Source organism: Ochotona curzoniae, unplaced genomic scaffold (assembly GCF_017591425.1).
Source record: "Ochotona curzoniae isolate NIBS_2020 unplaced genomic scaffold, NIBS_Ocur_1.0 scaffold_1037, whole genome shotgun sequence".
In the NCBI taxonomy this organism is placed as follows: domain Eukaryota; kingdom Metazoa; phylum Chordata; class Mammalia; order Lagomorpha; family Ochotonidae; genus Ochotona; species Ochotona curzoniae.
This window is the reverse complement of record NW_024467083.1, coordinates 17,337,407-17,348,067: the sequence shown is the minus strand read 5'-3', so window position 1 is coordinate 17,348,067 and position 10,661 is coordinate 17,337,407. Positions and strand designations below refer to the sequence as shown.

The following is a 10,661-nucleotide window of genomic DNA, read 5'->3' as shown; positions in this document are numbered from 1 at the left end:
AAGGCTTAACCCACTACATCATAGCAATGGCCTTAAATAATCCAATTTTAAAAGGGGCAAAAGCGGTGTAGAAAATTAAGCCACTGTGTGGGATGCCCACTTGTCAAGAGTCCCTGTTCTAGCTTTGCCTCCACTTGTGACCCAGCTTCCTGCAAATGAGGCAGCTGAGAGCACAGGTACTTGTCCACGTGAGAGGGACTGAACTCCTGACTCCCACGCACATGCTCTCTCTGCCTTTCAAATAAGAGTTTTAAACAGGTGGAGAATTTACTTCTTCTTTTTTTTTTTTCCTTATTGGAAAGTCAGATATAAAGAGAAGGAGAGACAAAGAGGAAGATCTTCCATTTGTTGATTCACTCCCCAAGTGGCCACAACGGCTGGAGCTGCTGTGCTGATCCGAAGCCAGGAGCCTTTCAGGTCTCCCATGCGGGGGCAAGGTCTCAAGACTCTGGGCCGTCCTCGACTGCTTTCCCAGGCCCCAAGCAGGGAGCTGGATGGGAAGTGGGGCTGCTGGGATTAGAACGGGCACCCATATGGGATCCCTATGCATGCAAGGTGAGGACTTTAGCTGCTCGGCTACCTCACTGGGTCCCAAAGAATTTAAATAGATATTATCAACTGAAGATCTGAAGTGGTCAAATGGATAAAATTAATGTGGGGGGCCGGCGTGGAGGCCTAGCGGCTAAAGTTCTAGCCTTGAACATGCCAGTATCCCATATGAGTGCCAGTTCTAATCCCAGTGGCCCTGTTTCCCATCCAGCTCCCTGCTTGTGGCCTGGGAAGGCAGTTGAGAATGGCCCAAAGCCTTGGGACCCTGCACCCATATGGGAGACCTGGGGAAAGTTCCTGACTCCTGGCTTTAGGTCGATGCAGTGCCAGCTGTTGTGGCCACTTGGGGAGTGAATCATTGGACGGAAGCTCTTCCTGTCTGCTCTCTATATATCTGACTTTGCAATTCAAATAAATAAAAATAGAAATAAATTAATGTGGCGGCCTAATATTCCAACTGCTCCACTTCCAAACCAGCTCCGTTTATAGCCTGGGAAAGCAGTGGAGGATGGTCCAACTCCTTGGAACCCTGCACCTGGGTGGGAGACCAAGAACAAACTCCTGGCATCAGATCAGCTGAGCTCCTGCCACTGTTGCCATTTGAGGCGTGAAGAGCATATGAAGCTCGCTCTGCTTCTCTTTGTAAAATCGGCCTTTCAGATTAACCACATATATCTAATTATTAAAAAGACAGCATTCCTTCTGGAAGTACCTTTCCAGATTTTTAAAAAAAGATTTATTATTTTTATTTGGAAAGGTGGGCATACAGAGAGGAGGATCTTCTGTCCATGATTCACTCCCCAAGCGACCACAATGGCTGGTACTGTGCCGATCCGAAGCCAGGAACTTCCTCCAGGTCTCCCACACAGGTGCAGTGTCCCAATGCCCTGGGCCGTCCTCGATTGCTTTCGCAGGCCACAAGCGGGGAAGTGGAGCTGCTGGGATTAGAACTGGCAGTTCTGATGGGATCCTGGCGCGTTCAAGGGGAGGACTTTATCTGCTAGGCCACCGCACCAGGCCCCCCAATTTTAAAATAGGTAAATTCAGTATATACTCACAATGGAGTATCATTTAGACATAAAACAAAGATGGGAATTTTGTCATGCTGTTAAGTCAAAGAATCAGGAAGAAAAGACACGCATGGATGACCTTGTTGTGTGCTAACGTAATAATCATGTACTACATGGTTCCAAAAACGATTCTCCATGCTTTCATTCCAAAGGACTAATGCTGGACTTGGACAGTACGCAATACCTATGTACCGTGAACACCACGAAGGAGAGAGGTCACGTGGTACAGCTTTAATTTAAACAATTATACGAATACTAAAAAAATTTTAAACACTTTATAAAAACCGGAAAACCACATGCCTCGACTTCCTGTACTAATTCTGATCCACTTAAATGTCGGGTCAGGCCCTGGAATCTTTGTGCTTCCTAAAGACTCATTGGCATACGGCAACACACTCACACCGGCGCTGGGACCACAGCACAGGCCGAGGCTTTATTCTGAAAAGAAAAAAAAAAGGAAAATGCTCGGGCGGAAGAGCTGCGGCGGGCCAGGCCTCCCGCGTTCCCAGCCCCCTGGACCCCACGCCCCCGGCAGCCGCGTCCTGGGACCGGGCTCAGATCAGAATCGCCTCGGTAATCATCGGCCCGGGCCAAGCCCGGAGCCTCGTCTATCTGATCAATTCATCACTTCTGAGCGCCGGGCCCCGTCGGACAGGCCCGGGGGCCTCGGGGACCGCGGCGCGGCCGCCGCCCGGGGGCCTCGCTGCACAGCGCCCGGCACAGACGCAGGGCTTCGCGGGAGGGAAGCTTTTCATCTCAGGCCGGCCCGGCGCGGCGGGGGTCTCGGCCCGATCAAATAAGATCAAAGTGCAGGCGGCGGGAGGGCGCAGGGGCGGGCGCACTCACACGGACGCTCACACCTCGGCCCACGCGCTCCACGGACACACGGACACTCACACCTCGGCCCACGCCGCTCCACACACACGGACACACACAAGCAGACACACCACCGCCCCAGGCTCGCTCCCTGCCGCGCCGCGGCGGAAGTGCGCAACCTCTTTTAAACCCTCCGTCCAGCCTCGGAGGATTCTGGGAAAATCACCGAGCACAGGCGGCTTTCCTCCGCAGGCGACTTCCCGACGGAGCGCCTTACTGTCTCCGCGCGGCACGGAGGGGAAGAGCAAGGGCTCAGGACAAACGATGCTGCTTTTCACCCCAGTGTATGCTGCAGGCTGTCTTCATTTCTGTAGCAATTTGGCTGTATGAGTTATATATTTATATATATCAGAAAAGTTATCTGTATTGGAAAAGCAGATTCACATAGAGATAGAGAAAAATCTTCCAACTACTGGTTCGACTCCCCAAATGGCTGCCAACCCCCAGAGCAGAGTGCGCCTCCCTGGGCGTCCGCTATCTTCCCAGGCCACAAGAAGGAGCTGGATGGGAAGTGGAGCAATCGGGACATGAACCAGCACCCTCATGGGATGATCAGCGGGCAGAGCCACCACGCCAGGGCCACATATTTATATTGAGTCGCCCAGTTTTAACACATTTTGTTTCTACCTGTGACTCGATCTCAGATTTATGCATGAATGACTTCTTTCCCATAGAGACGGCTGTCCCTGGGCCTTACAGACAACAATAGCAGTTTTCCCAGCAGCTCCTTCTCTGAGAGAAGGCAAACATTTTATCAGAGGGAAAGCCAAGAGAGAGCAGTTGGATCCAAGGATCAGTCAGTCAGGATATCTGTGAAATGGGTAAAAGCAGGATGGCAGGCTAGTCCTATCCAGCTGCCCAAAACTTTGTTGTTGCAGGTTCACCTTCATATGTAACCAGAAAACCTATGTGGCGTACAGACATCCCAGCACAGTGGAAAACAAAGCTGGCCATGGCAAGCAGAAGCCCCTCTCAGATTAGAGTATAATTCTAACATCTAGGCTACTTTTAAAAATATATGTATTTATTCATTTGTATTGGAAAGACAGATATACAGAGACAGAGAGGAAGATCTTCCATCTGTTGATTCACTCCCCAAGTGGACACAACGGGCTGGAACTGTGCCAATCCAAACCCATGAGCCAAGAACCTCTTCCGGGTCTCCCATGCAGGATAAGGGTGCCAAGGCTTTAGGCAGGCTGTCCTCATCTGCTTTCCCAGCCAAGCATGGAGCTGGATGGGAAGAATGGCTGCCAGGATACAAGCTGGCACCCATATGGGATCCTGGCTAGTGCAAGGCAAGGAGTTTAGCCACCAGGCTACTGTGCCAGGTCCCCATCTTGGCTACATTTTGCCTTTAAAACAAGAAGCAGGGTGTACAGAGGGGATAAATCAAAGGATTTTGGAAATTAGTAGCAAAGGTTTAAAAGGTTGTCCTTGTCACACTTCCCCGGGGCACCTGGAATAAACAAAGCGCAGGTGGGACAATATTGGATACCCATTCTACGTTCCAGGCTGTCATTCTATCAAGGATTTTTCTAGGTGCCTGGCTAGTTAACCTGATAACTTCATACAACGGAAAAAGTTTATAGCTGGTAAAAGCATTTTAATACTAAGAGCTGGTTAAACATGGGGGGGACAGCTGCTGTCTAACATGTACGAATGCTCTTATTCGTATGTATTTCATACATATGTTAGCTCCTTCAAAGGAGAAAGTGAAACCACCAAATTTTTAAAGTTTCATCTATTTGAAAGAGTTAGAGTGATAGGGAGAGACAATGGTAAGAATCTTCCATCCACTGGTTCACTCCTCACGGCTGCGCTGGCCAGCACCAGGCCAGGAGGAAGCCAGGAAGCTCCTCCGAGTCTCTCATGCAAGTGCAAGGACCCAAACGCCCGGGCCATCCTCTGTTGCTTTCCCCAGGCTATTAGCACAGACCTGCACCTAAAGTGAAGCATCCAGAATAGAACCCACTGCCCACTGGGAATGCTAGTGCCACAAACAGGTGAAAGCAGTTACCCACACCACCAGTCCCCAGCCACTGTAGATTCTGAAGTGTGGGACCCGGCGGCATGGCCTAGTGGCTAACGCACCAGGATGCCATATGGATGCCAGTTTAATCCCGGCAGCTCCACTTCCCATCCAGCTCCCTGCTTGAGGTCTGGGAAAGCAGTCGAGGACAGCCCAAGGTCTTGGGACCCTGCACCCGTGTGGGAGACCTGGAGGAAGTTCCTGGCTCCTAGCTTTGGATCGGCACAGCACCAGTTATTGTGGTCACTTGGGGAGTGAATCATCAGACAGAGATCTTCCTCTCTGTATATCTGACTTTGTAATAAAAATAAAATAAATCTTAAAAAAAAAAGATTCTGAAGTGTGTCATATCCCCGGGAAAGAGGATCACTAGCGTGAACCAAGAGGATATGCTATGAGCAGAAACCGAGGCAGTATCAAAGTTTAATAAACTCAACATGTGACAAATAAAGTAGACAAAGATTGTAGGGAAAGAAATTTTATTTTTCAGGATCTGTGCAGACAACGGTCAATAAAAAACTGTTTCGACTATAAAAAGGGAGCTGACATCACCCACCCTGATACACAGGGTATATGGCGGTGCCAGTCTGAATGTGAGGCAATATTACTGTCCCCACATTTTCATTCCTAAAATACACCCCAGAGGAACAACCTCCTGTTATTCTTCATCAGAAATATTTAAAACACATTAACCAAAATACTGAGTGAAGTAAGAGTTTCTCCTTATCTGCTTACAGAAAGAAATGAAATAAGCCATGTATGGTTTTCTTGCTGTAAATCACCTTCACCTTGTGTACTTCTTGGTACATTCTTGTATGAAAACATCTTAGAAATTTAAGATATCCAGAGTCTAGGTCAAGATGACCCTTGCAGGAGGCTGCAGAAATCGCTTTGAAATAGAACAGTAGAATGGAACCAGCTAAAAATAAGCAGCAGCTCTCTGCTCAGAGCTGAGACATTAGCCCTGGTAGAAAAGAAGTCACAAAAGCTACACAAGTAAGTGCAAAATATGCTGGGCCTGTTTCCAGGGAGTGACATTCCTTCTCACCAACAGGATACAAAGCCTCACCCCCAAGGTGTAACTCTTCCTTCCTCTTTCTCTCATGCAAAAAATCCACAAAACTGAGAATGGAAAAACAGGAATCACTGAAATTTACCCTGTGCACCAATGCCTGAAGAGATAATAGCCACAGCTGAGATGATTAGACGTGTAGTGTTGAACTTGATAGCTTCCTATTCATCTAGAAACCCTCAGAGCGCTTAACTGCTTTCTTGTAGAAATTGAACTTCCCAGCAGCAATTATTCCTTCGGAGCAAGCAGACAGGAGACAGCTGATGGCCACACGGGAGTGAACCCCAGTTAACTCGTCCGCACTCAAGCTTTCATGCAACGGACAACTCAACTGGAAGACCTGTATCTGCTCGCTTATTACAATCATTTAGCTGCACATGTAGTCTGATCCTTTTGCAGCCAGAAGAAAGAGGGAGAATCTGAGACACCTAGGTGAGCTGCTCGGGAGCTGCCCTGGTCAGAGGAAGCGCCCTCGCGTGGTGGCACAGCTGTCCTACCCGGCGGCAAACAAACCTTTTATGCATGGATTCCATGCCAACAAGGATCGGCAACTTCCTTGACTCTCTCATGTTCTTATATAGATGGAATTTTCAGAGACAACTAGGGCCACGACACGATATGAAGAGAATCAACAGCTGGTCAAGAAAAACAATTTTTAAAAATTGCCCTCAAGACCCAGACATAAACAAAAATTAAGCATGTCTCTTGTACACGTGGCAAAATTACCATCTGACATCACAACAAATTTTCATACTACATGAATTCACTAGTATAATTCATATAACAGATTCATTCTAGCCCCACTGCAAATATATTAGATAATTATTTCTTGAATAGTCTCTTTTCCCTCTCGTGGTGGCATTTTAAAAAGTAATGGCATTTAGCCCTACAAAATTCAGGAAATATAAACGCTTTAGGAAATAGCAACATGGACTCTTTCTCAGACATCATTTGACTGAGTAAAGTCTCCTAGGAAGAGTGGTGAATGGAAAATGTCTTCTAAGGGTCTGCCTTCTGCTCTCCTCACAGACAGGTATGTCCTGAATTGTACATATGCCTAGAATCGCCTGGCAGAACTCGCGGGCCACCACACATGGCACGGCCACCTCATCTGCTCTCCTGGGATGACAGCTATGCCTCTCTCTGTTCCCAGCTGGGTACAAGAAAAATAAATTCGCAAAGCCACACAACTTCTTGGCATTTCATAACTCCTATTTATACCCAGCACCCCCTTCCCAATTTGTCAAATCCAAATCTAACAGTGAAAAACAAAAAGTCCCATTTTGAAATGATGCCTCCTTCTTTCTGAGCGGTCTGAAAACAGCCCATGTTCTTCCCTACAAGCCTCACTGGAGAAGACCCTGACAAGTGGCTGAAGCATAAAATGGGTGACAGGTTTTCAAGCAAGAGGGATGTAATATGACGACTGAGGGGTGTAATTTATCCGGCCATTATTTGCTGACTACTGAGAACTGATTTATACACAGATCAAAGGAAGCTGGCTCTCTGGAGTCCTCGGGAGCATAAACAGTGTTCATAACCATGATGAGTGTTCCCCACAAATGGCAGGGGCACCCGCTGTGGCGGCACCCTGGGGACTTAGATGATCTGGACTCAACTCTGTTACGCTGGGTGCAGGCCTCCGACAGGTTCTTCACCCTCGTCCCCTTGGTTGGCAGCTGGTGAGGTGGATTCTTTGGAATTCATTTTATAAACAAGACGTAAAAGGCCATTACGACACAGGCGATTGCCACAGCAGCATGCAGCCGGGTTCCAATCACAGCAGCTGGCAGGCAAAAACAGAGAGGGAGAGAGATCACACAGAGCACACACAGAGCCTCACCACCAAGCTGGCACTGCCAAATCTGTCTGTGAACCAGCAGACCTCTCGAGAACTTCAGAATGATGTTCCCTGTTCCAGATTCTGAGTAAATATTTTCTTCGTATTTTACTCTATTCTGCAAGAAGATTTTGACAAGTAGAACTCCAGATGAAGAGGCCCAAAATGAAAAGCAAAAACGTATCTAAGTTAACTAACTTAAAACTTAAAACTCTGATGTATTCTTTTCAGAATGGCAGAAATAAAAGTGGAAAAATATTCCTCCCACCCAAAGTAGCAATTCCAGCCCAGCCTAAAATTATTTCATTTATTTCATTTTACTCCATGGAGAATATAAAGTTACCTGCATGCTAAGATGAATAAACAATTCTGCTTAAATAACAGCAAATGGTAACATTTACCTGCCCTCCCAACTTTGGAAATGATTTCTTTATTGACCCTTAGACTCAGTCTTAGATATTTCTTTTCCTAACAGTGAAAGAGCCCACCCTCCGGCCCAGCCAGTCTCCCCTCGCAGTGCCCCGCTGCACAGCAGGTGCAGTCTCCTCTTGAGGAGCACGGCCTTACCTTTGTAAAACACACCCCAGACTCCCTTCTTCTCAGACAGAAGCCAGGTTTTGAGACGAGGTACTTTTTTGAAGTAGGCACAGGTACACACAAAGAGCAAGCCGAACACCAAAATCCCGTCCAGGGAGTACACTGTTACACAAAGAAGAAAAGCAAAGCTCTGGTGCCCATCTGGCTTGGCCTAGGAGCCCGACTGTGATCCCTAAGGTCAACAGAGTGTGACATGTGATACTGAGCTGATAACTGCAAGTGCCATCAGCCACACCTGAAAAAGAGGAGCCACGGTTCTGGGACCCACCAGCCACTATCCCCTACCTTCTTTTTTTTTTAAGATTTATTATTTTCTTTTTATTACAAAGTCAGATATAATAGAGGAGGAGAAAAAGAGAGGAAGATCCTCCGTCCAATGGTTCACTCCCCAAGTGACCACAAAGGCAGGTGCTGCACCGATCCAAAGCCAGGAGCCTAGAACCATACCCCCTCCACCAGGTCTCCAACACGGGTGCAGGGTCCCAAGGCCTTGGGCCCATGCTCGACTGCTTTCCCAGGCCACAAGCAGGGAGCTGGATGGGAAGCGGAGCTGCCAGGACCAGAACCAGTGCCCATATGGGATCCCGGCACGTTCAGGGCGAGGACCTTTAGCCACTAGGCCACGCCGCCAGGCCACCCTTACCTTCTCCTTCCAAAATCTGGAAATGCTGGGCAGCACACATCAGCCCACACACAGTCACCCTCTCAGGAATCACCTGCGATGGTGACAGACTGAGTAGCCTAGGAACACTGGAGGGCCAGCCTTGCTGCACGTGACACCAGCATTCCCTAGGGGCTCTGTTTTGAGTTCTGGCTGCTTCACTTCCCATCCAGCTGCCTGAGAAAGTACCTGGGAAAGCAGATGGCCCATATGCTTAGGACGCCACAACTACAAAGGGGACCCTGGAAGAAGCACCTGGCTCCTGGCTTTGAATCAGCTCAGCTCCAGCTGTTGTGGCCGCTTGGGGGGTATGGAGTGAACTGGCAGAGGGAAGGCAAGGTCTCTGTCTCTCCTTCTCTCTATAAATCTGCCTTTCCAATAAAAATGAATACATCTTTACAAAAACAAAACTGCCCCATTAGATCCAGTAAAGTGATACTGTCAATGCACCTCTCTTGCTCGGGCAAATTTTCCCGACTATCCCAAGATTCACAGGCAGGGACTATGTCGGGCCTCTGTGCAGGCCTATCCGTGGTCAAGGTGGTCCTCAGAATTGGCTATGCCCTCCAAGCATGCCCCCGAGAGGGCTCTCCTTCCTGTTTTCCTGGACGGCTCATTTCAAACACTGTATGGGCCCTGCTGCCAGTCTTCCCCTGAAATTCAGAAATAGTGTCTGCAGAGTAGCTCCCAGGAGCCCAGGGAGTGCAGCAAGGGAAGCCAGAGGACAACCGTACCTCATTGTGAAAACGACCCCTTTCAAACCGACCTGCCAGGGGCTCCTGGTCAGGTGTTCCCATCCACCAAGAGAACTGCAGGCAGTCTGTAACAAGTAACAGTGTCACTTGACAAGGAACGGCAGGGCAGCCTGTGTCTGGTACCTTGACTACACAGAATGCTGGTACAGGAGAATGAGCTCAAACTCGGTGGGCAAAAGTCAGAGGCCAAGGGCCAGCCGTGCCCGTGAGGCCGAGGGCCCACAGCTGGCCAACGATCCAAGGCCGATCCAAGGCCGCAGGGCTGCGTGCTCTAGGCCAGCTGTGTCAGTCCTGCACCGACTTGGGTTCGTGGGCCACCCTGTTGCTTTCTGATCACCAGTGCAAGACAGGGCTATCAAAATGTGGGCCGCATTCACTCCTACCATCTGACTCCCCCAGCACTTCAAGAAAAAGCGCAGGCCGCTCAGAGATCGGGGCTTCCCTCCGGCTGCCCCGCTTTCATCACCTTCATCTCATTAGTTTCTCAACTGCACGTCGCCTCTGTGTCTGCTGCTGAGGACATTGTACGGGGCAATAAAAAAAAAAAAAAATGGAGACCTTCTTTTAGGAGATACACACACACCGCGACCGTGTAGGGCTTGACAGCGTCTGTGATTTTTTGGTCCTCTCACCGATCTACCCCAAAGCAAGGGCCGGAGCAGAATCCGGGGGCACGTCACACTTTTAGGAAAACTGCCTCCCCACCCCCACCCCGCAGGGTCAAGAGCAACTTCTAGGGAAAAAGCAAAGGCTAAAGGACGGAGACTCGGAGGTGGGGACAGGCAGGAGAGGCAAGGGGGGCGTCCCGGACAGGCTCGGGAAGGAGGACTCCGAGCAGGGCGCGAGGGGACACCCGAGTGAGGGGCGCCCCAAAGCGGCGGGGGGCGGGGAGAACGGCCACGTCAGACCGGGCCCCGCCCGCCGCGGTGTGTCCTCGCCCCTCCCTCTTAGGACCCCTCAGGTCGCCAGTGCTCACCGTTCGTCATGGCGACTGGGCCGGGGCCCGGGGGCAGGACCCGGTTCCGCGGAGATGGCAGCGAACGCGGGGGAACCCGGCTCCCGCTTGACACTTCCCGATCCGGGCCGCGGCCACCAGCAGGAGCGCGACTACGCAGGCGCAAGGGCCGGGAGGCGAGCGCCGAATGCCATCGGGGCGGCTAGCCGATTGCCGAGCGCGGGCGGCTGACGGAGGTGGCTTCCTGCGTGGCC

The 10,661-nt window shown here is 50.0% G+C and overlaps 1 protein-coding gene and 1 non-coding gene across 3 annotated transcripts; both read right to left on the bottom strand.

Moving 5' to 3' along the window:
* Positions 1-2,173: 2,173 nt before the first annotated feature.
* LOC121168923 lies at positions 2,174-2,597 on the bottom strand. Its single transcript, XR_005885787.1, has one exon.
* A 2,395-nt stretch (positions 2,598-4,992) lies between these two features.
* TMEM167B (transmembrane protein 167B) lies at positions 4,993-10,550 on the bottom strand. 2 transcript variants are annotated; one of them, XM_040998602.1, is made up of 3 exons: positions 10,429-10,550; positions 7,928-8,138; positions 4,993-7,385 (listed from the first exon to the last, which is right to left on the bottom strand). In XM_040998602.1, exons 1-3 carry the CDS (start codon positions 10,436-10,438, stop codon positions 7,223-7,225), a joined length of 384 nt encoding a protein of 127 aa, XP_040854536.1. In that variant the 5' UTR covers positions 10,439-10,550; the 3' UTR covers positions 4,993-7,222. The 2 variants fall into 2 exon arrangements, with proteins under 2 accessions (XP_040854536.1, XP_040854537.1); XM_040998603.1 differs by having other exon boundaries at positions 8,007-8,138.
* Positions 10,551-10,661: the final 111 nt, after the last annotated feature.